This window comes from Girardinichthys multiradiatus, chromosome 12 (assembly GCF_021462225.1).
Source record: "Girardinichthys multiradiatus isolate DD_20200921_A chromosome 12, DD_fGirMul_XY1, whole genome shotgun sequence".
Classification (NCBI taxonomy): domain Eukaryota; kingdom Metazoa; phylum Chordata; class Actinopteri; order Cyprinodontiformes; family Goodeidae; genus Girardinichthys; species Girardinichthys multiradiatus.
Window position 1 is genome coordinate 30,692,384 of NC_061805.1, and position 25,787 is coordinate 30,718,170.

The 25,787-nt window shown below is 42.4% G+C and overlaps 1 protein-coding gene across 7 annotated transcripts in view; it reads right to left on the minus strand.

Moving 5' to 3' along the window:
- The window catches only part of pcsk5b (proprotein convertase subtilisin/kexin type 5b), a 117,894-nt gene that overhangs the window by 51,885 nt on the left and 40,222 nt on the right, over positions 1–25,787 (minus strand). For 5 of the 7 annotated variants that reach the window (XM_047380889.1, XM_047380891.1, XM_047380895.1 and 2 more), the window contains exons 8-12: positions 22,432–22,644; positions 21,450–21,550; positions 13,970–14,073; positions 10,654–10,771; positions 5,801–5,992 (exon numbers count right to left, since the gene is read on the minus strand). In XM_047380889.1, the coding sequence (XP_047236845.1) occupies positions 5,801–5,992; positions 10,654–10,771; positions 13,970–14,073; positions 21,450–21,550; positions 22,432–22,644 (728 nt within the window). The remainder of the gene's footprint in view (positions 1–5,800; positions 5,993–10,653; positions 10,772–13,969; positions 14,074–21,449; positions 21,551–22,431; positions 22,645–25,787) is intronic. The other 2 variants (XM_047380890.1, XM_047380894.1) reach the window with 1 other exon arrangement.

A 25,787-nucleotide genomic window follows, 5' to 3' on the forward strand; every position in this document is an offset into this window, starting at 1 on the left:
AGTGTACTGGAAGAAAACACAAGCATTTATTTGAAAAGCAGACCTAAAACGTCACACCTCCATGTGTGACATCATAAAAAAAATCTAAGTGAAATTAGCAAAAACTTCACAAAGAGATGTGGACCTCGAGAAGTCTGGTTCATCCTTGCCGACAATTTTCAAATCCTTGAAAAAGTATAAACATAGTGTTTCCCCCTAGGATTCTGGTCTTGGGGGAAGTGGAAGGTAAATTACTGTTTTGGCCCATGCAGGCTTCCAAACGTAGGCATAAACCAGCACGGTTGAATTATTTTTCCTCTACACTTCACGCCCTCCAGCGTCAGAAAATGCATTTGATAAACATTAGCTTGACTTTTGGAGGAAGGGGGTCTACTCTGCTCCTACAATAAAACAAGGGGAACACTGACATTTCTCCATGTTCTCCCCCTCTCTGCTTCTCGCGTGTGCGTCTGCACGCTGCAGCCTTACATCAAGAGGCGTAAGGCATAACAGGCGTGTTCCTACACCAAAAGTTGGAAACAATATACAGGGGTTGGACAATGAAACTGAAACACCTGTCATTTTAGTGTGGGAGGTTTCATGGCTAAATTGGACCAGCCTGGTAGCCAGTCTTCATTGATTGCACATTGCACCAGTAAGAGCAGAGTGTGAAGGTTCAATTAGCAGGGTAAGAGCACAGTTCTGCTCAAAATATTGAAATGCACACAACATTATGGGTGACATACCAGAGTTCAAAAGAGGACAAATTGTTGGTGCACGTCTTGCTGGTGCATCTGTGACCAAGACAGCAAGTCTTTGTGATGTATCAAGAGCCACGGTATCCAGGGTAATGTCAGCATACCACCAAGAAGGACGAACCACATCCAACAGGATTAATTATGGACGCAAGAGGAAGCTGTCTGAAAGGGATGTTTGGGTGCTAACCCGGATTCTATCCAAAAAACATAAAACCACGGCTGCCCAAATCACGGCAGAATTAAATGTGCACCTCAACTCTCCTGTTTCCACCTGAACTGTCCGTCGGGAGCTCCACAGGGTCAATATACACGGCCGGGCTGCTATAGCCAAACCTTTGGTCACTCATGCCAATGCCAAACGTCGGTTTCAATGGTGCAAGGAGCGCAAATCTTGGACTGTGGACAACGTGAAACATGTATTGTTCTCTGATGAGTCCACCTTTACTGTTTTCCCCACATCCAGGAGAGTTACGGTGTGGAGAAGCTCCAAAGAAGCGTACCACCCAGACTGTTGCATGCCCAGAGTGAAGCATGGAGGTGGATCAGTGATGGTTTGGGCTGCCATATCATGGCATTCCCGACGCCCAATACTTGTGCTAGATGGGCGCGTCACTGCCAAGGACTACCGAACCATTTTTGAGCACCATGTGCATCCAATGGTTCAAACATTGTATCCTGAAGGCGGTCCCGTGTATCAGGATGACAATGCACCAATACACACAGCAAGACTGGTGAAAGATTGGTTTGATGAACATGAAAGTGAAGTTGAACATCTCCCATGGCCTGCACAGTCACCAGATCTAAATATTATTGAGCCACTTTGGGGTGTTTTGGAGGAGTGAGTCAGGAAACGTTTTCCTCCACCAGTATCACGTAGTGACCTGGCCACTATCCTGCAAGAAGAATGGCTTAAAATCCCTCTGACCGCTGTGCAGGACTTGTATATGTCATTCCCAAGATGAATTGACAATGTATTGGCCACAAAAGGAGGCACTACACCATACTAATAAATTATTGTGGTCTAAAACCAGGTGTTTCAGTTTCATTGTCCAACGCCTGTAGTTCCTCTCTCACCGCAGTAATTTGGTAAGGTGTGAACACATTTAGTAATTTACTACATGTCCAACGCTCAACGCATGAGAATGTCCAGCATTCAAACCAGTCAGGAACGAGACGGGGGCTGTGTACCAGATTGCGACATGTTTTTGTGTGCATCAACCCCAGAACAAAAGCAAAAAACCTTTTGAAGATGCTGGTCCTTTACCAGCATGTGCTGAAAGGCCACTCAGAGAGTTACTCCAGAAGCAACATAAAAAGCCACAATACAGTTTGCTAATTCCCTCATAGAAAATATCTCATTTTGAGAGACATGACCATCATTACATCTGGAAGAAAGAGGGGGATGATTGCAAGCCTGAGAATCGCAATCCAGCTGTGAAGCATGAGGGTGGCAGCATCATGAAAAAAAGAGCATTATGCTGAAATGTTGAAACAACATCTCAAGACATCAGCCAGAAAGTTAAAGCTTGGGCACAAATGTGTCCAAATGGACAAAGACCCTAATCATACTGAATTAGCCACATAGAGGTACAGGGGTTGGACAATGAAACTGAAGCACTTGGTTTTAGACCACAATAATTTATTAATATGGTGTAGGGCCTCCTTTTGCCGCCAATACAGCATCAATTCGTCTTGGGAATGACATATACAAGTCCTGCACAGCGGTCAGAGGGATTTTAAGCCATTCTTCTTGCAGGATAGTGGCCAGGTCACTACGTGATACTGGTGGAGGAAAACGTTTCCTAACTCGCTCCTCCAAAACACCCCAAAGTGGCTCAATAATATTTAGATCTGGTGACTGTGCAGGCCATGGGAGATGTTCAACTTCACTTTCATGTTCATCAAACCAATCTTTCACCAGTCTTGCTGTGTGTATTGGTGCATTGTCATCCTGATACACGGCACCACCTTCAGGATACAATGTTTGAACCATTGGATGCACATGGTCCTCAAGAATGATTCGGTAGTCCTTGGCAGTGACGCGCCCATCTAGCACAAGTATTGGGCCAAGGGAATGCCATGATATGGCAGCCCAAACCATCACTGATCCACCCCCATGCTTCACTCTGGGCATGCAACAGTCTGGGTGGTACGCTTCTTTGGGGCTTCTCCACACCGTAACTCTCCCAGATGGGGGGAAAACAGTAAAGGTGGACTCATCAGAGAACAATACATGTTTCACATTGTCCACAGCCCAAGATTTGCGCTCCATGCACCATTGAAACCGACGTTTGGCATTGACATGAGTGACCAAAGGTTTGGCTATAGCAGCCCGGCCGTGTATATTGACCCTGTGGAGCTCCCGGCGGACAGTTCTGGTGGAAACAGGAGAGTTGAGGTGCACATTTAATTCTGCCGTGATTTGGGCAGCCGTGGTTTTATGTTTTTTGGATACAATCCAGGTTAGCACCTGAACATCCCTTTCAGACAGCTTCCTCTTGCGTCCACAGTTAATCCTGTTGGATGTGGTTCGTCCTTCTTGGTGGTATGCTGACATTACCCTGGATACCGTGGCTCTTGATACATCACAAAGACTTGCTGTCTTGGTCACAGATGCACCAGCAAGACGTGCACCAACAATTTGTCCTCTTTTGAACTCTGGTATGTCACCCATAATGTTGTGTGCATTTCAATATTTTTAGCATAACTGTGCTCTTACCCTACTAATTGAACCTTCACACTCTGCTCTTACTGGTGCAATGTGCAACCAATGAAGACTGGCCACCAGCCTGGTCCAATTTAGCCATGAAATCTCCCACACTAAAATGACAGGTGTTTCAGTTTCATTGTCCAACCCCTGTACAGGTCCTTCTCAAAATATTAGCATATTGTGATAAAGTTCGTTATTTTCCATAATGTCATGATGAAAATTTTACATTCATATATTTTAGATTCATTGCACACTAACTGAAATATTCCAGGTCTTTTATTGTCTTAATACGGATGATTGTGGCATACAGCTCATGAAAACCCAAAATTCCTATCTCACAAAATTAGCATATTATTAAAAGGGTCTCTAAACGAGCTATGAACCTAATCATCTGAATCAACGAGTTAACTCTAAACACCTGCAAAAGATTCCTGAGGCCTTTAAAACTCCCAGCCTGGTTCATCACTCAAAACCCCAATCATGGGTAAGACTGCCGACCTGACTGCTGTCCAGAAGGCCACTATTGACACCCTCAAGCAAGAGGGTAAGACACAGAAAGAAATTTCTCAACAAATAGGCTGTTCCCAGAGTGCTGTATCAAGGCACCTCAGTGGGAAGTCTGTGGGAAGGAAAAAGTGTGGCAGAAAACGCTGCACGATGAGAAGAGGTGACCGGACCCTGAGGAAGATTGTGGAGAAGGGCCAATTCCCGACCTTGGGGGACCTGCGGAAGCAGTGGACTGAGTCTGGAGTAGAAACATCCAGAGCCACCGTGCAGGAAATGGGCTACAGGTGCCGCATTCCCCAGATCAAGCCACTTTGAACCAGAAACAGCGGCAGAAACGCCTGACCTGGGCTACAGAGAAGCAGCACTGGACTGTTGCTCAGTGGTCCAAAGTACTTTTTTCGGATGAAAGCAAATTCTGCATGTCATTCGGAAATCAAGGTGCCAGAGTCTGGAGGAAGACTGGGGAGAAGGAAATACCAAAATGCCAGAAGTCCAGTGTCAAGTACCCACAGTCAGTGATGGTCTGGGGTGCCGTGTCAGTTGCTGGTGTTGGTCCACTGTGTTTTATCAAGGGCAGGGTCAATGCAGCTAGCTATCAGGAGATTTTGGAGCACTTCATGCTTCCATCTGCTGAAAAGCTTTATGGAGATGAAGATTTCATTTTTCAGCACGACCTGGCACTTGCTCACAGTGCCAAAACCACTGGTAAATGGTTTACTGACCATGGTATCACTGTGCTCAATTGGCCTGCCAACTCTCCTGACCTGAACCCCATAGAGAATCTGTGGGATATTGTGAAGAGAACGTTGAGAGACTCAAGATCCAACACTCTGGATGAGCTAAAGGCCGCTATCGAAGCATCCTGGGCCTCCATAAGACCTCAGCAGTGCCACAGGCTGATTGCCTCCATGCCACGCCGCATTGAAGCAGTCATTTCTGCAAAAGGATTCCCGACCAAGTATTGAGTGCATAACTGTACATGATTATTTGAAGGTTGACGTTTTTTCTATTAAAAACACTTTTATTTTATTGGTCGGATGAAATATGCTAATTTTGTGAGATAGGAATTTTGGGTTTTCATGAGCTGTATGCCCAAATAATCCGTATTAAGACAATAAAAGACCTGAAATATTTCAGTTAGTGTGCAATGAATTTAAAATATATGAATGTTAAATTTTCATCATGACATTATGGAAAATAATGAACTTTATCACAATATGCTAATATTTTGAGAAGGACCTGTATATGGACAACAAAGTCAATGATTTGGAGAGACCATTGGAAGAAAAATCTGTGGGCAGACCTGAGAAGCTGTGTGTGAGCAAGCTGGCCTACAAAACCTAAATCAGTCACACAGCATCTGTCAGGAGCAATGGACCAAAATTCCAGCTGTGAGAAGACCCAAAACATCTGATCCAACTCCTACAGTTAAAAGGCAATTTTGTGTAAACTTCTTCATAGAATAAAAAATAAAAAAAACATCGACTCTCTCATTTTCCTGGTTTTTAGCAAATAAAACCATTTTTGGTAATCCTAACTGACCTAAAACAAGAAAAGATTCAATCTCAGAAGGTGAGGAAAAAAGAATATTTCTTTTTAATGTAGTGTATGTAAATATAAGGCTTAAATTATAGCTGGCTTAAAATTGGATCTACAATGAGGACATACTGAATTAAGTAAGTGAAATTAAATTAAGAACCTGCTCAAGAGTCAAAATTTTAAGCTCATCAACATTTTATTGTCAAGCATCCATGTTAAAGTATCGAGTCCTCAAGAGCTTTTACATTTTTGAATTCTTGCAGCTTAAATTAGAAAGAGGTTACAAACGGCTCCATCTGTTCTGTACCTGTTGGCAAGCAGCTGAGACTTGGTCCCCGACGGCGAGGTCAGGTTAATTGACAAGTCCCCACGACGAGGGTGTGTGATCGCAATGCGTACAACCACGTGCTCCAAGTAGATCACTTTGAGGTTGGGGTTGTCCGAGCATCCAGTCGCCTTGTACACGGAGCGCACCAAGTGCTCCGGGCGGATGGTTCTGCTGGACAGGAAGGAGGAAATTAGGAGGTCATCATTAACAAAACAAGGCCACGGATGTAAATGATGGTTTAAATATAATGACAGAAGGGAAAATTGGGTCAAGTCAGTGCATACCATGAGGAGCTTTTTAGGTTCTAAATCTGTTGTCAAATGCTTAAGTTGGAGGGATTGCTGTAAAGTCAGAACTTTGCATTCCTTCTTTAAGAGTGAATTTGAGAATAATTTATTGTAATTACAAATTAATTGTACTTTATGTAATTGAATTTGAATATGAGTATTTTACTTTTTTGTACTGGCATAAATAGAACATATTTCACTTAATTTATACTGAATTGGATTCAATATAATTTATGGGCCAGTTACTGAACTTTTTAAAGCCTATTGGTTCAAAGCCACTAAAATTGTTCCACACCTGCCAATCCTGCCATAATTAAGAATACATACAGAAATAAATAAATAAATGCCTCAATAAAATAATTACAGGGCCAAAACGTAGCAAGAAATATTAATTAGTGCACCATTAAATGCAAACAAATACTAAAAAAAAGATTTATTTTTCCTTTGTTTACATAATACAACATGGATATATTAGAGGAGAAAATATATAAGTGTTTAACCATTAAAAGTACAGTAAAATAATTTGAAACATTATATGCTTTAAATACATTTGGGTGGCAATAAATATAAAAGAAATAAAAGGACTGGGAAAAATAAAATAGCAACAAATTCAGTTGTATTAAAAAAAAAAAACAAAGGAAATATATATATTTTTTAAATATATGGGTTAAATAAAAATAGTGGATTAAAATAGAAATATACAGTATATTTATATCTGATCATTTGATCAAGTATTGAATAAGTCTCTTCTTTTTATTGTTTTGTTGCATTTAATGGCGCACTAATTAATACTTCTCACTATGTTTTAGCCCAGTAATTATTTTACTGAGTCATTCATTTATTTCTATATATATTCTTAATTATGGCAGGATTGATCGTCCATACTTCACTTTCAGCTACTAAAGACACACACCAAGTGGGCATTAAGGGCAGGTAGAGTCCCTCCAACTGGCCAACCATTTGGGCGATATGCAGAGCATGAAGGCATGCCACTATCGAACAAACAATGCACATATTGATAATTCAGTTTTATATATTGTACATCTATTATTTAATAGTTAATAACATTTTGTTGTAGCTTTCTATTGTGGATTTTAACTAGTGTTAAATTTTTTTATTTGTTTTGTGTCGGCATATTAAACTTTGTAAAATACTTTCGGTTTTATGAAATCACGATACAGACTGGAAAATGACGCCTCTAATTAGCGCAGGCTTGATAACGAACACTTCACCCCACTAAAATAAAACAAGCAAAAAAACAGTTCAGTAATCCTTTGTTTAAAATATGACTCATCCTGCTAAAAAGCGGCACAAGATAAAGAGGATTTGCCCTGCTTGCTATTGCAACAGCAGAACCACCTCTGAACAGCCAAGACAAACACTTAATGGCTGCTTAAATAACATCTGTGGCATGATCTAATACCACGGCAACCCAACACCAAAACCACGGAGAGAACCAGAAAAGAAAACAGAGCATACCACCCTGCCAGCCAAGGGTTTTTTCATGCAACAACTGTACAAGAACTTGTTGCGTCACATTGATAAAATGAACTACGAAAAACTTCAGCAAAGCAAGAGATAAATTAACATCATCTGCCATCCATTTAGTTTTAGAGATCATTAAACTCAAATTCCTACTCGTCAAGGTTAGAATCACAGCGATGACATGTTTACTGACAAACCGAAACATCGTGGAGATTTATCTTCTAACCAATAACCCCTCTGAGGTAATAATGCAGCAGCTAGAGATCAACTCTGGTTTCTTGAAAGATGAGGAACATATAAACACGCCATTTAAAGAGTAAATGAGCAGAGCGGCTCAGCAGCTTTTATGAGATCAACACATATTGAAGACTCGCTGATATAAACAATTATCAAGTTCAGACAAATATGTCCTCCTTTAAATGCTGCTTAAATAAGCTAAATTTATTAAATCAGTTGTGACAAATAATTTATCAGTTAAAAATGTAAATAAAAATGAAAGCACAACATAAAAAAAAAAAACTGAGGTCGTTTTTTTCTTCTTCAAGTCAAGTCACCAGAAGCCTGACCAGTCATACTGAAGGAGTCAATAACCATTTAAAAATAAAAGCACAAACAGTAAACATTAGCTCCAGCAGACTCCTTGGAATGAACAACTGCCTCTTTCGATGCCTGTCTGGGAGTCTGGAGCCGACATAACAGCTCTGGCCTCTATTACACAGCTCAGATATCTGACCCATACGCATGGGACTGAGCAGAGCAGATGCACAGCTGATTACTACCAGCTTGATTGCACAAAGATCATGTAGTTTTGTTCTTATTCCTGGTGCATACTCCAAGCTGAGTGCAGAGAGTCAGCTGCAGAGCTGTAATACTAAAGGAGTCGTGAAGGTCCAGCCTGAAGGAGTGAAGGAGCACAGCATAGAGGTGATTTCTGCTCTGACTCCGTGTCTACATGTATGCTAGAAGCACCATTGCAAACAAAATCTTTTCAGCAAATATGCACATAGATACTGTACTTCCAATGGACTGTCCCCACCTTATTTATCCTCCTACATTAACTTAATTACTTAATCAGTCCAGCCACAGACCTGGCTCTCAGGACTTTATTTTCAGCGTTAGTACTACCAGAATTTGAGAGAAAAGCATTTTCTTACTTTGCATCCAATCAACTTGGAACACTCTACAGCAGGATCTGAAACTGTCCATGTTGATTCCTATGGAACAATTTCAGTTTGTTTTAAGAAAAATAGAGAAATCTTTCTATGAAACTTGCTCTTGTTTTTAGTTCATATTTTATTTGCTTATTTAATTTGAATTCAATGTTTTAATTATTTGTACTAGAAAGAATGTTTTTCTTTGGATTTTTCTGGATAGAGATCCAATTTTCTCCAACAACAAAATTAAGCACCTCCAAATGTCACAACACAAAGCAGAAGGAACACAGAGGCTAAGACGATCGGGTTGCTTTTTTCATTTCACGCTTTAGCCAAGATATATTACTCGACTGTGAAAGGCTCGAGGACCACCGCGTTTGACACGAGTCAGACTTTACATAGGCCCTATATGAAGTGACGTGCGCAGTAAACCAGAACAGACAGAATGACACCGATAATGCTGCACTTTCTGGCCGCAGAGGCTTCGACTGAAAACAAACCAGTCCAGGGCCCCGAGTTCAGCCAGCCAGTCTAATACAGCACAGCGCTAAGGCTTCCAGCTGCATCAAGAATAATAAGTTGTGAAGTCCTGGCTCTCTCTGTGTAAGAGTGTGTGTGCATAGTAAAGGTCTTATGTGAGAACCACCCTGCCAGAACTAATGCTTGGCCCCTATCAAGGTACAGCTTGCACAACCATACTCTAAAACACATGCCGGTGCAAAACACTGGAGACAGAAAAATGAGACAAGACGGTATAGCTGAGAGAGAATGGAACAGACTGAGACAAAGAGAGGGGAAGGGAGTTTCTGAGCAAGGCACATGATAACAAAGCAGTTCCCATTTATAATGCAACTATATTTGGTAGACATCCACCAATATCGAAATCACCTATATTAATATTGCCATTATGGCAGATAACCAATATTATATTTCATGATCACACTGAAGCTGATATTGCTTCTCTGCTTCAGTTAATCACCCCACAGTCCTGCGCTGCATCACTATCACATGCCCAAACAAACCAACCCAATAAGATCTGATGCAAAATAAAAGTACACTAAATACATGGCTCATCAGGTGTTTTAAGTCCTTTTAGATGAGATGCCCACAACACCTCCTTACTGAGAGTCCTGCTGTGTTCTGGGTTCTTTTGGAACCTTCTGGATAAGTTGTTGATGCGGTCTTGGGAGTCTTCTTAGCAGGAAAACCACACCTGGGAAGTTTGTCACTGTTCCTCGTGTTCTCCATTTGTGGATGATGTCTTCTTGTGGTTTGTTACATCATCTAAATTTCTTTTGATTGGGGCCTTATGGGATGTTTTCTGAGGCCTTTTAGACTAATTCATGTTGTAGGACAGGTTCTATTGAAGTGATTTTTTGATACTGCAGATCTGGCAGTAATCAAGGCTGGGTGTGGATACTGAAACTGACCCAAACATGTTCAGCCATTTATAGTTCATTCAGGATTTTCATATTAAATTGGGCAAGGTTGGTTTGGATAAACTTCATGGAATCATTAGAAAAATGCAATTACAACTGATTCTTTAATTACTCTGTTTATTTTTGTCTGATTAGAATTTTTGTGTGTGTGACAAAACAAAAAAGTTAAATAAATCTGAAAGTGAGCAAATACTTTCTCACACTATATATTTAAGATATTATCTTTGACAAGAAGGCATGTCTGTCATGTTCATAACATCTCTAAATACAAAGTAAAACAAATTTAATGATCACTGTGGAAAATTGTAAACACCATACAGAGAGTCCCGACTTCTGCACCATCCATTATTATGAAAAAGAACCACAGACTGAAGAAGATTCTACTGGTCTAATGAACGTCTCTTCTTATTTTTTTAAACAACCCATTTGATTTGTTTTTGCTCCACCAGAGTTTGATGATGCTGTACCTGATTTGTCTGTCGGCGGTCTCCACGCAGACGTGTTGGGCAGGGACCTGTTTCCATTGCTCCGCCTCCTTGACCATCGCCTCAGCGTCCATCAGGCCAAAGCCGTACAGGTGGCTGACTGCAGAAACCAGGACACAACATATTGTTGTCTCTCTGTTGTTGTTTAGCTCTATGTGATATCCTTAAACTAATCATGAGAACACATGGAGAAAAAAATAAACAGATGTACAATAGAAGGAAAACATGTGCTTGCAATGATGCAAGCACTAATTCTCCTCCCTCTTGTCTTTGTTTCCATCGTTATGATGCCATGTTCTTTGAGCTTTAGCATTTTAATAATAATAGCCTGCCAAACGTTGCATCCAAGTAATCCTTTGGGGTTGCAAAATTGGACATATTAATAAAGTGATGATGACAATGATTCAATATGTCATGCAGCTGTTATCCGTTCCAGTATGTTACGTAACAGAAATGCACATAGAAATCCCTGCAGATTCTCTGATATAAACATTATTATACAATATTAATATTATTTTTTTTTTAAAGGATACTACCGCTCAGCTGATTGTTAATACAGTATGGATTTCTTTCATACATCTACCCCTCCTTGCTTGTTCTGTCAACTTGGAAAATCTCCAGGCACACCGAGTCTGCTGCCTGGCTGACCCTTAGTTCCCACTCTCCTGGTTTCTCTCCAACATACACACACTTTCATACTCTCCATCTCTCTCTCTCTCTCTCTGTATCACACACACATACACATTCAGGTACGCGTTAATCATGCACAGAAAGTTACAAAACAGCACCCACCACATGGATCCTGACAGATGGCAGCTGGCGGCGCACCACTTAGCCAGCAAGAACTGAACCTTTGGAGGAATGCTCAAGGCCTTTTATCTCACTGAAGAACATTTGGGATAAATAATAACTAGTGGACAACAAATCTGAGCTGGTTAAGAAATATGACAAATAAAATGTCATAATTAATGAATGAATAGGACAAAATGACTGTCTGTTGACATTTAAAGTACGTAAATCTTTTCTTTTAGTATCTGATGTTGCGAACTGCTGCTTATTTTTATCTAATGACAGAGAATCAAGTCCAGAGAAAGATTAACCACAATCGCTGATGAAAACATCTTCCTTTCTGGGATGTTGGAAGGTTTTCATAGGATCTACAGTATTTCACATCCTTACATAGCATTTTTAATTGAAGTCACAGCTTTATTTTCTGGTGTTCATTGATTTTAATCTTCTTTTAGGTATTGTTTTCATGTGTAAGGCAGAATTCATTGTTCTATCATGTATTAAATGTAATCTTCAACCGCACACAATCAAAAACAGATGCAAATTATAATACTACCACCCCTCTATCCCACATATTGGAAAGTTTTTGATTTGTGATTTCACTTAAACCGTCCACTGCCAATATATGCTTGTGCAGGAGAATGGATGCTAGAAAGTCAAACTAGGTGCAATCAAGTGAGTTTAATTAAACATACGACCTTTTACCAACTGGCATTTTAAACAGATTTTTATTATTATACTGAATTATAACTCACATTGAATTGGGATGTATATAAAAGGATTTGAATCAGTCTATATGACTGGATTTTTGTCTAGTATTTGTCCTGTAAAGTGCCTTAGGGTGACATTCAGTGTGCAGCTAACGTTATAAATATAACATAAATTGAACCAAATCATTAAAACCCAATAGTTTCATTTTTTTTTATTTATCCATCAACGCTTTTTGCCCGCAGTCTGCTGGCCTGACAAAGTGACCTTTATCAAACTGCAAACAGAAAGCAGATTTCTTCCTGAAGGATTGAAGCCTTCATTTTGCAGCTCGGTCATTCCCACATTAACACTGACATTGGTAATTTGGAAGTTATCGGTCTTGGCTACCTTGTGGACATTTTGCTCCTAAAGTAATCTTTATTTATTGATCTTCTCTTGAATGGGTAGGAATGTTCCTGAACTGCCTTTATTTGTGCACAACCTGTCTTATTAGAGTGAAAACTCTTTAGAGATATGTTTGAACAACTTGGCATACTAGGCTGGACCTATGACTTTTCTGATTTTTATTTAATTCTTATACATTATTTAATTTTTATTTAAGGTAACCTTGTTTTTTTCTGATTTGCTTGTGTGGTATTACAAACAATGGAAATTTGAGGGGAAAAAATCTAATGGAGTTTATAAAACTTCCCCAGTGTTGAAAAACATTTATTCTTGATTTTGACTCAAGGAATCACAAAGAGAAATCTAAGAAATTAACAACTTTATAACCAGTTTGTTAACCTTATAGAAGAAAACAAGATTTCAACTAATGGAAAACCAAATAATGCTCCATACATCTGAAAGATTAATAATAATTTTAAAAACAATACCTGTGTAGCACTTTTAACACATTTATTTTATATTGAAGAATTACTTAAGTGAATAATTACTTAAGTGAAGCTACAATTAATTACAAAAACAACCCTGCTCCTGGTTCATAAAAGCAGAGTGTTGGAGGATTCACATCAACAATAGACTTTGCAACATTAAAAATACTTCTGCTACTTTAAGTTTGTGTTTCCCGCAGTATTCATTAAAGCTGTGTTTACACTGTTTCCCATCTTGCTGGCATCTTGAATTTTATGAGGCATCTCTCCCCATTATATCTTAACTATGCACGTCACTTTTGATACGCTCCCATTTTGAATAGCGCATTTGCATTGGGATCAATGGTGTGGAATTCACAGTGTCCTGCTGCTTTAGGATAGGGTATGTTACTTTTGTGACATCGTGTAGTTTTTTTTTTTAATACTTCTTTTTTGTATTTAAAATCAGCTAACCACCTGGGAATGACATCTCGTTGTTCAAGAGTGCCCCCAAATGGTCAGATAATGAGTAGCCGATTAGATCAGAAACTAAGGGAAACAATTCAATTCAACTTTCAAATTCAAACATTTAACATGCTGAGGTGAGTAAATCTTTATTTTAAACGTTCGGTAATGTTAGTAAATTGCATTAGGTAATATTATTAGCAGGTCATTGCAGCAATATCTGAGTGGCAATTGCATCAATTTTGTAGGAGCAGAAAACATGTGCAGTATACATTAGGTGTGGAAACTATAGCGCTCATTAGGAAGATTTTTTTTTGACATGTTTAAAAAAATCTGTGGGCCCGTGGTTTATCTGGTAATCAAATTGTATATGATAGATGTATTATTTTCCTATGGTAGCTTGTTTTTGTAGGCCACTGAAATGCAAATATGCAATTGGGTGACAAGGGTATTACATAAACATTATGACTTTCGCGTGTGTATACCATTGTAACCAGCTGCATTGGTCTTCCAGTCCGGAGCGCTCAGATGCCCAGCTCTCGAGGTCTTTACGATGATGTGCTGAACATCTCTCCATGTTAGAGAAGGACTTAAAGAGGAAACACATTAACACTCATTAATCATATGATGTTGTAGGAAAAGCTAATTAAAAGATGTGTTTTAAGAAGCGTTCATTAAAATATGCATACATATAAATAACCCTATGCAGAACTAATGATGCAGTCAAAAAGCACGCTGAATAATTCACTGTAATGTCAAAAGGTTAGAGTAATATGGAGATAAAACAAAAAAACTTAAAAGGGCAGAATGGTCATTTAGATAAGCAGACTTCCTTGTTATGAGAGTAAATTTCGACAACAGCATATAGGGCATATGGTTAGATGAAAGAGGAACAAAGATTCCAGATGAAAGGGTTTAAAAACAAATCACAGAGAAGAACAAAAGGCTACAATATGAAAGCACAAGGTAAAGAAACCAGTCATATACTGTATATGGTAGATTAGATTAGAGAGCGCTGATAAAGAGCTGCCTGCTCATGCATCTCTTGGTTTCTCTGTCTTTTTTCTTTTTTAGAGCTCACGTGAGAGCTATCACAAGATAGCTGCCATGTGTCTGAAGTCCTTTGATGCCCAAACAGGAGATTAAAGGCAAAAAAAAAAAAAACAGGAAGAAGTGGGTCACCAAGTTTCATGGGATTCCCTTCAATCTCATATGTTTGCCAGATGCTCCGTTCCCTCCCTCATGTCAATCCCTCACCATCTGAGACCTCCACACTTTGCAGTACTCCAAAGCGCTTGAAGAAATTGCCATGTACCATGCTTGTACTCCAAAGTTTGGCTTTTAGAAGCTAGAAAAGTTAACAGATACAATAGGAGGAGGAGACAAGGAATAACAGCCCATTGCCTGCTGAGTCGCTTACATAAGAGCAGGTATGTTTAAAATGCTGAACATCTGCGGTAGAGTCTGAACTGCACATATTTAGCTGCTGCAGACATTCCCAGCAGTTAGAAACCAAAGAGGTGTTTGCACATGGTTTTTATTCTGTGAAATTCAGACAGTTTTAGGTTTTTCATGAAACTAAAGAAACACCAATCAACCCGGGATTCTTCCATGAGGGAAAGATTAGCATTTTAATGCAGAAAATCACTGGAACAGATGGAAAATCGAGGGTAAAAGTGTTTGAAGTTTGATTCATTCTCCAAAGAGCACATTCTTATTATGTTTGATGAGAAAGAATAAATGTGACTATTGGCCCATCTGGTTTGTTAAAAGCAGGTAGAAGTTTTCTATAAAAACAATCTAATCTCTATAAAAGTAACAGACTTCTGCTTAAAGAAAATAGATAACATGGTGCACTCCTTTACTCTGAATTATTCAACCTCTCACTAGTGCTCTCAATTAACCCGCTCTTATTAAAGCCATGAGCATGTTCAACATCTAGAACACAACTGGCTGGAAATAAAATGTCAAGTGCAAAATAAATAAAGGGTGGTAGCACAGATAAGTCCTGAAAGAAGTCAGAATAATTAATGTTTGGATCAATATTAATAGGCTAAGCTGTCACTGCGTAATTATGGTTACATTAAAGTTTTATGGTCATTAATTAAAAGTGACTTTGGCATCACTATCTAGGCCATGACCGCCTTCCCATAAACAAGCCAAAACTAATTAATGGAGGAGCTCACAGACAGCGGGAATCTGCAGCAAATAAGAAGTCTGATATACGTTTCTCGGCCTCTCTAAAGTGTAATTATAGATGGAAATAGAGCTGGAAAACTAGGAATATAGTGGTGAGAAATAAAAGAGAAGGAAGTAAGCATTCATTGGAAGCTTCACGTCAATAAACTTCTAGTTAATTCTTTTTCCACTAAATGTTTCTGTAGCTCCAGAGAAGAGGAAAAATTTTCACCCATCTGTGCCTGTTTTGTTTTCTTGAACCCCCCCAGTATGAGGTTAATATGACAGATTGTTCCTTTCTTTTCATGTTTCTTTCTTCTACGTTTCAGACTTCAGGATGACTTTACCCATTTCTACATTATAGCAAGGCAGAAATGTTTATGTAAAATTTATTGTACTTAATCCTGCACACACATCACAATGACATCAAACTGGGAGGGGAGAAATAGGTACTGGGTTGTTTTGAAGTGTCCTGGAGGTCACAGAAGAACCCGGAAAAACACCTAAAGCTCTGTATGCCTCACTTGCCTCAGTTAAGGTCCGAGTTCATGATTCAACAATAATAAAGAGAGATTGGGGAAAAATGGCCTGCATGTGAGAGGTTCAAGGCCGGAACCACTTCTGACCCAAAAGAACTTAAAGGCCCGTCTCACATGTCTCCCAAATAACATGATAATATAAAAGACTTTTAGGAAAATCTTCTGTGGACAGACTTTTAGACAGTTCGAGTTCTAAAATGTTATCTTATCTGTTACATTTGGCATAATCTTTCTCAGGATTTGAGAAAAAAAACATAATACAGTTAAACACGGCGGTTGCAGTGTGATGGTCGGGGCCTGCTTTGCTGCTTTAAGACCTAAGCGAGTTGCTATAATTGTTGAAGCCATAAATTCCCCTCTCTACAAGTAACATGATCTGACGCATACAAGCAAATTCATCTCTGAATGGCCCAAACCTAGAGCCAGGTTGGTTGGGATCATTTTCTTACCTTTATTAAAGAATTCATCATTTCCACTATCATTAAAGGTTGTTTGCTGATGTGAAACATTAAATATTGACCAAAAAAAAGTAAAACCAGGAGTAAATTATTTTTTGCAGCATCTTGAACCGTCACCTTAACGTGGTGGAGGGGTTTGAGTGCTCAAATGATCCTAGAGGCTATGTTGTCTGGGGCCTAAATGCCCCTGGTAGGGTCTCCCATGGCAAACAGGTTCTAGGTGATGGGTCAGACACAGAATGGTTCAAGAACCCCTCATGAAGAACACAATATCGAGGCACGTGACGTCGCCCGGTACGGCGGAGCCGGGGTCCCACCCTGGAGCCAGGCCTGGGGTCGGGACTCGTCGGAGAGCGCCTGGTGGCTGGGTTGCTCCTCGCGGGACCCGGCCGGGCCAAGCCCGAACGAGAGACGCGAGGCCATCCTCCAGTGGGCCCACCACCTGCAGGGGGAACCGTGAGGGACCGGTGCAAAGAGGATTGGGTGGCGGACGAAGGTGGAGACCTCAACGGCCCGATCCCCGGATGCTTAGGCTGGCTCTAGGGACGTGGAATGTCACCTCGCTGGGGGGGAAGGAGTCTGAGCATGTGCGGGAGGTCGAGAGATATCAACTAGAAATAGTCGGGCTCGCCTCCACGCACAGCGTGGGCTCTGGAACCCATCTCCTTGAGAGGGGTTGGACTCTCTTCTACTCTGGAGTGGCCCACGGGGAGAGGCGGCGGGCTGGTGTGGGTTTGCTTGTTGCCCCCCAGCTCAGCCGTCTCGTGTTTGGGTTTACCCCAGTGGATGAGAGGGTTGTATCCCTGCACCTTCGGGTTGGGGAGAGGTCTCTGACTATCATTTCAGCCTACGGGCCGAGTGGTAGTGCAGAGTACCCTGCCTTCTTGGCGTCCCTGTCGGGGGTGCTGGATAGTGCCCCTCCCGGGGACTCCATTATTCTGCTGGGGGACTTCAACGCCCACGTGGGAAACGACAGTGACACCTGGAGAGGCGTGATCGGGAGGAATGGCCTCCCCGATCTGAATCCGAGTGGTGTTTTGTTATTGGACTTCTGTGCTAGTCACGGATTGTCCATAACGAACACCATCTTCAAACATAAGGGTGTCCATCAGTGCACTTGGCACCAGGACACCCTAGGCAGGAGGTCGATGATCGACTTTGTTGTCGTATCATCAGACCTTCGGCCGCATGTTTTGGACACTCGGGTGAAGAGAGGGGCTGAGCTGTCCACTGATCATCACCTGGTGGTGAGTTGGATCCGCTGGAGGAGGAGAAAGCCGGACAGACTCGGCAGGCCCAAGCGCATAGTGAGGGTCTGCTGGGAACGCCTGGCGGAGCCCTCGGCCAGGGATGTATTCAACTCCCACCTCCGGGAGAGCTTCGACCAGATCCCGGGGGATGTTGGAGACATAGAGTCCGAGTGGACCATGTTCTCTGCATCTATTGTCGATGCTGCTGCCCATAGCTGTGGCTGTAAGGTCTGCGGTGCCTGTCGTGGCGGCAATCCCAGAACCCGGTGGTGGACACCGGCAGTAAGGGATGCTGTTAAGCTGAAGAAGGAGTCCTATCGGCTGTGGTTGGCTTGTGGGACTCCTGAGGCGGCTGACGGGTACCGTGAGGCCAAGCGTGCTGCGGCCCGGGCTGTGGCAGAGGCAAAAACTCGGGCCTGGGAAGAGTTCGGTGAGGCCATGGAGAAGGACTACCGGTTGGCCTCGAAGCGATTCTGGCAAACCGTCCGACGCCTCAGGAGGGGGAAGCAGTGCTTTGCCAACACTGTTTATAGTGGGGGCGGGAGACTGCTGACCTCGACTGAGGACATTATCGGGCGGTGGAAGGAGTACTTCGAGGATCTCCTCAATCCTGCCATCACGCATTCCGTGGTGGAAACAGAGGCTAGGGACTCGGGGTTGGACTCTTTCATCACCCAGGCTGAAGTCACCGAGGTGGTTAAAAAGCTCCGCGGTGGCAAGGCTTCGGGGGTGGATGAGATCCGCCCTGAGTACCTCAAGTCTCTGGATGTTGTAGGGCTGTCATGGTTGACACGCCTCTTCAACATTGCGTGGCGGTCGGGGACAGTGCCTCTGGACTGGCAGACTGGGGTGGTGGTCCCCCTTTATAAGAAGGGGGACCGGAGGGTGTGTTCCAACTACAGGGGGATCACACTCCTCAGCCTCCATGGTAAGGCCTACGCCAGGGTATTGGAGAGGAGAGTCCGACCGATAGTCGAACCTCGGCTTCAGGAGGAACAGTGTGGTTTTCGTCCCAGCCGTGGAACACTGGACCAGCTCTATACCCTCTACAGGGTGCTCGAGGGTTCATGGGAGTTTGCCCAACCGGTTCACATGTGTTTTGTGGACCTGGAGAAGGCATTCGACTGTGTCTCTCGTGATGCCCTGTGGGGGGTGCTCCAGGAGTATGGAATCGGGGGCCCTTTATTAGGGGCCATCCGGTCCCTGTACGAGCGGAGCAGGAGTTTGGTCCGCATTGCCGGCACTAAGTCGGACCTGTTCCCAGTGCATGTTGGACTCCGGCAGGGCTGCCCTTTGTCGCCGGTCCTGTTCATAACTTTTATGGACAGGATTTCTAGACGCAGCCAAGGGCCGGAGGGGGTCTGGTTTGGGGACCAGTGGATTTCGTCTCTTCTTTTTGCGGATGACGTGGTCCTGCTGGCCCCCTCTAGCCAAGACCTACAGCATGCGCTGTGGCGGTTCGCAGCCGAGTGTGAAGCGGCTGGGATGAGGATCAGCTCCTCCAAGTCCGAGGCCATGGTACTCGACCGGAAAAGGGTGGCTTGTCCTCTTCAGGTTGGAGGGGAGTTCCTTACTCAAGTGGAGGAGTTTAAGTATCTCGGGGTCTTGTTCACGAGTGAGGGAAGAATGGAGCGGGAGATCGACAGACGGATCGGTGCAGCTGCCACAGTAATGGGGGCGCTGTGCCGGTCCATTGTGGTGAAGAGAGAGCTGAGCCGAAAAGCAAAGCTCTCAATTTACTGGTCGGTCTACGTTCCTACCCTCACCTATGGCCATGAACTTTGGGTCATGACCGAAAGAACGAGATCACGGATACAAGCGGCTGAAATGAGCTTCCTCCGTAGGGTGGCCGGGCACTCCCTTAGAGATAGGGTGAGAAGCTTGGCCATCCGGGAGGGGCTCGGAGTAGAGCCGCTGCTCCTCCACATCGAGAGGAGCCAGTTAAGGTGGCTCGGGCATCTATACCGGATGCCTCCTGGACGCCTTCCTCGGGAGGTGTTCCAGGCACGTCCCACCGGGAGGAGGCCCAGGGGACGGCCCAGGACACGCTGGAGGGACTATGTCTCTCGGCTGGCCTGGGAACGCCTTGGGCTCCCCCTGGAGGAACTGGAGGAGGTGTCTGGAGAGAGGGACGTCTGGGCGTCTCTGCTGAGTCTGCTGCCCCCGCGACCCGGTCCTGGATAAGCGGAAGATGACGAACGAACGAACGAGCATCATATTTTGTCATTTTTGCACGCACGTGTATGCCTGCATGTAAACTAAACTAACATAGTGAAAGTCAGTAAAGAAAGAAAGCAGTTTCCCTCAGAGGCTTAACAAAGAGCATTGTTGTTGTGATGGAGCCACAGAAAAGTAGAAAGCAGGCAGGGAAGAAACAGTGTGTGATAATCTTGTTGAGAAAACAGGCTTATGAGCCCAGCACTGCCAGGAAACCGAGAATATTTTCTGTTGGGAGGATTTGGATGGGATTATCCAGGTTAATCGATGTGACCTCAGTTATCTGAGCTGCTCAACATGTGATGATGGACCTAATTCACAGTCTCTGCACCTGCGCTGCACCGTTGCCAATTCATGAATTTATTACAATATTGACACCCAAAACAGGTTTAAAAAGAAGAACCGTCTAGAATTTATAGAGCCTTAGAAAGAAAAAAAGGTTTTGGAGGATAGAGAAGGGATTATGGCAACACACTGAAACAGAGCGAGAAATGATTTGCATTTAACAGATGACTTAAAGTTTTTTTTTCTTCCTGTGGTTGTGGAACTTCAGAGCCAGATCAGATTTAATGTTTGGAAGGAACCATCGTGGTTCAGAAATTTTTTGTAAGTGAAAACTTCTGTTTTGTGAACATGAGGTTTTCATTTTTCTTTTCAAATGCCTTCTTTTAACTGACTGTTGAGGTAATAATCAGTTAAAGGAAAGTCCACAAAGCAAGAGCTGCATCATTTAAATTTCTGCAATAAACAATCGAAATGCTAATAAGTTATCCACCTGCCTCAGGATCCCAGTGCATGTATTTATAATATACCCCCAGGGACAGTGGAGGACAATCTTACTTCTTACAGTTTGCACACACTGCAGCTAAATGTGGCTGTCGCTTCACAATAGAGTTTAATCCTGTTAAAACCCTCAGAAAGGTAACCACTGAATAAGCATGATGACAATCAGGAAAGCAGCTAAAACGTGCAGTACTGTTGTGTACTGCAAGAACCTTTCTAAATAGTCGTTCTTTATTTCAAACGATATGCAACCCTTTAAAAAACCTGTTAAAGATTTCAAAGGGCAGGAGGTCAAAGAGTTGCTTTGTCAGTTTTGATTTCTAAGAGAACATCAAGGTGAATATAAACCAGTTTCTTTCTACCCTTACTACACTGATAAAACAAAGACAGCCTCTCCAAGTGATATGATACATTTCTATTGTTGACAATGTGAAGTCTCACGTGTTCCCTGTATAGATCGGAGAGATAGGACGGACAAGAGGGCATTAGAGGTTAGTGATGGGACAAAGGGATGAGGGGATGAGGTTAAGTGGATCTTACTTTGCTTCCAGGGCCAAAGCGATGATGGCAGCTGCTATGGGAGCCGAGGCTGATGTCCCTGTGTGACTGTCTGTGCAGCGGTGTCTCAGGTCTGTTGTAATCTGTGGACAGAGGAGCCCAGAGAGGTTCAGAAAGATGCAGAAGGAACACAGGAAGGATATAACAGATAGGGTGCAGTGAAGTTACAATGGAGTAGAAATAAATGTCAGAGAATGGTGTAGGCGGAGGGATACAGTTGTGACAACAGGTAGAGAGGGAGAAAAAGAGACTAAGAGACAGACTGCAGACATGAGGAGCAGGGAGATTTAAACACACCTGAAACCCCTTAGACACACATTCCAGTTTTGATGCGAAAACACACGTCAGTTTATTATGAAAGGAACAAAAGACACATTGAATTAAGCGATAAGAGCTAATAAAAGTTATTAAAGAGCTGTAATATTTGCTTTGATTGGGCAAACTTTAAACAGCCACCAAGTTAAACAGCTTATCATCCAGTTGGCCAAGAAAAGCTTGGCTAACTTCCAGTCTGAGCCGTCATCAAAAGGAGCTTCTCTGTAGCAAAAACAAACTGGACTTTACAAACTGCTGTGGACTGGCCTAAAATCATGCCACATGGGCATCTACGGTACGCAGCTTTACGTTAACTGTAAAGACAGTGTGTGTTTGTGTTTGTGGCATCAGTATAAGGAATGTAGCAAGTAGTTGCTGAACAAGCCATATAGATGCCTTACAATTTTGTTTTTGTTTAATGGAGGGGGTGCTTGGGAGCAGAGTTTAGCTACCCAAGCAAACCTGCAAAAAACAACTACAACACTGCTTTTTCCAGCTGGTGTTTGTTCCTTTGATAACAAGATGGAATAATTACATATTTAAATACACGCAAGATTTATATCTGCAAGCAATGAAGATCTGTTTCCAGGAATTTAAAAAAAAACTCCTACAGCTGCAGACACAAACACGAAGCTGGTTTAATACTTACGATCTTTCGGTCGTAGTTCTCCCCGCTGCTGTACGTAGTGGTCAGGGTGGACGAGCATTCCTCTAGGTACCAGGGCTTTCGTCCACTCTCAGCTGTGCTGGAAATGGAGATGGTGTAGATGGAGTTGGTGTAACCATCGCAGGAGCAGTGGTCTCTGCTGCGACCGCCATTTCCTGAAGCCCACACAAAGATAGAGCCACGGCCCTTTCTTCCCTGAAAGGAAAATGTATAGTTTTTTCTTTGGCCCCATTTGTTTTTTTTATTATCTTCTAATAAGTCTTGCATGTAAAAAACTGAGATCACAGAATTAAGCAAATGCACCATTACACTAATTCCTGCTAACACATTAGTAGGCAGTTAAATAGTATAAATTCACAGTAGGGTTGAGAATGAATTCAAAACTAGAAAAATTTGCATTTCCTGCGAAAATGCAGTGTGAATGCAGTACGCTGAATTTTGTAGCTGAAAGCTGGTAGAAACAAGCTGAAATTGTCTACAAATAGTCAGCTAAAATTTAATAAATTAAAAGAAAACAGAAATGCTAAACTCCTGTTGAAAGCTGGCAGAAAGTGGCTAAGGTTGACAGCAGAATATCAGTTGAAATCTGATAAATTAGTAGAAATAGCAGAAACAGCAAAGAAAAACTGTTATCTGATCTGTTTAAGCAGGAAGACTTTTAGCTATGAAACAGCATAACAAGGTGAAGTTACCTCAAAACTTCTTGTTGAAGTAGTTGTTGAAATGCAAGAACTGACAAAAACTTTAAAAAAGCAGGAAAGAGCTGCCCATAGATGAGCTGAAAAAGCATAGACTGAAGCAAAAATATAGCCTAAGAAGTTGAAGTCAGTGGTAAAATATAAAAAATGCGAGTAAATCGGACCCTGCATGTGTAATTTAGAGGCAAACGTATCGCCATGGCGTCACATCAGATTTTGCCACGCCGCCACGGCCACACCCTCCAGCCAAACCTGTCAGTACTGGAGATAAAGTTAGACCATCGTGTTATCTGTCATTGTTGATTAGTTGAAGGAGATCAAATATGGCCCACACTAAGTGAAACATGACACTTCCTATTCTGAGGGGGCGGGGCTTCGATGATGTCAGCATCTGATCAATGACTATTGTTCAGGCCCAGAGGCAAATCAATCCCAGAAGGTTTCATGTCTCTGTGACTTTCTTTGTAGAAACTATAAGAGTTTTGTGTTTCATGGCGAGAAGTCAGATTTTGAGGCTTAGCCACGCCCACATACTTTCATGTATCCAAAATCTTTTGATAACTTTTGATCCCCAATGCCTTAAGAGTATACTGAGTGATTTTGAAGTCTGTAAGTCAAAAGCTGTAGGAGGAGTTCGCTCAGATATGCGGGCTAGAAACGGCCAAAACAAGATCAAAATGGCAACTTCAATCCAAAATGGCCGACTTCCTGTTGGGTTTGGACCAATGCTCCAAGAGACTTTTTTGTAGGTCCTGAGAAGTTACATGTGTGTTCCAAATTTCAGAATCCTCAGTCAAAGCATGGCTTAGGGCTGATTTTTTGAAATTGTCTAGGGGGCGCTGTGGACGAATTATGCCATGCCCACCAAATATGTCACGTGATTTCTGTTGGGGACTGGACAAGGATCAGTCACATTGAATTTGGTGCAAATCAGATGATCTATGTGAAAATTAAAGCCAAACGTATGGCCATGGCGTGACGTCCAACTTCGCCGCGCCAGCACGGCCACACCCTTTTATAAAAAGTTACTGTGCTTCAAACGTAGTTAGACCCACTAGTTATCTGTCTTCTGACACACTTTGAAGTTGATTGGGTCAAGAGGGTCAGAGAGGTTCCTTTCCAAGTGAAAAAAGTGACTTCCTGTTCTGAGGGGGCGTGGCTTTAATGATGTCAGCATATGACCCCATAGGATTGTCGGGAACCCGAAGGTCGTCCTTCATGCCAACTTTGGTGTGATTTGTAATTTTTTTGGTAAAGTTATTGCAATATTTCACTTTCGGCGCGAACGCCAAGTTCGTGCCCTAGCCACGCCCCTTAAACATACACGAAAAGTCACAATTTTGATAACTTTTAATCCCCTGTGCCTCAACTCCACATTGACCAAATATGAAGCTGATAGCTCAAAATCCCTAGGAGGAGTTCGTTAAAGTTCGAGGTGAGTAAAAGTGACAAATAGCCAAAAATTGGCCTTTGACCCAAAATGGCCGACTTCCTTTGCGTTTTAGGGCATACCCCCAGGAGACTTTTTTTCTTGGTTTGAGGAGTTCTAGCAGTGTGCCAACTTTCAGATCTGTACGACTTACGGTTCGGGCTATCTCACGTTTGGGGGCGTGGCTAAGTGGGTTTGCCACGCCCACTTATGGCGACATTAAAAACTTAAAATTTCACTAGGGGGACAATTTTGGGTAAAGTTTGGTGAGTTTTTGGATATGTTAAAGCCGCCAAATAGGCGATTCATTTGTCGCCAGAATAATAATAAACAGAGCGATTACAATAGGCCTTCGCAGCGCTTTGCGGCCTTCGCAGCGCTTTGCTGCTCGGGCCTAATAATAAACTAGAAAATTTCGGAAGAAATTTAGACGGGGCCTGCCTCTTGGTGCGTGCTTCTCGGACCACAGCCAAAGGTTGTGGGGCTGAGGTACAGAACCAAAGCAACAGAACGGTGTGCATCATGACTGTGGGTAGAACGTTAAGATGTCTATCTAGACCTGTTCTTCTTTCAACAGTAATCATGCATCCTTGCATTGCTTTGGCAGTTGCCAATAAATAGAGTCCAGTTTAGAGATGTGTAGTAATAAGTGCCACCAGGCAATGGCATGGGAGTCAGGCCACTCACTGTTCTCCCTTAATTGCTATGGGAGGCCCCAACAAAGGAATGTTGAGGCTTTTATTTTGTAGAGTATGTGTAGGTCTTATTTTGAAAATCTAGTTTGGTTGTCAGCTATGACTGACTTATTGTGATCACTTATGGAAGCTTCTGGCCTGAGCTCAGCCTCAGAGCCACTCTCTGTCAGAGGTTACTTAAGGTCACTGGCAGCTGTGTTCTGTTGCTATGGTAATTAATGAGCGCCCAACAGCTGCTGTTTCTCACGCAGCACCACACTGTGTCTCATCATGGCCTGGCTTTATAACATGGTGGCGCATGCTCCCGAACTACTGCCCATAACTCGGAAACCGTAAGGGCTATCAACGTCATTCTTGGACTGTTTTTCTCAGAACGGACAGGGGAATGAGAATATTAACAAATTTTTGTTGAAAATATAATAATAAAGGTACAACACTAGCTGAAAAAAAGGGAAAAATGGAGAAAAAAAAACAAAAATCCCTGAACATGCTCTCGAACACCATCTAATACCTCAG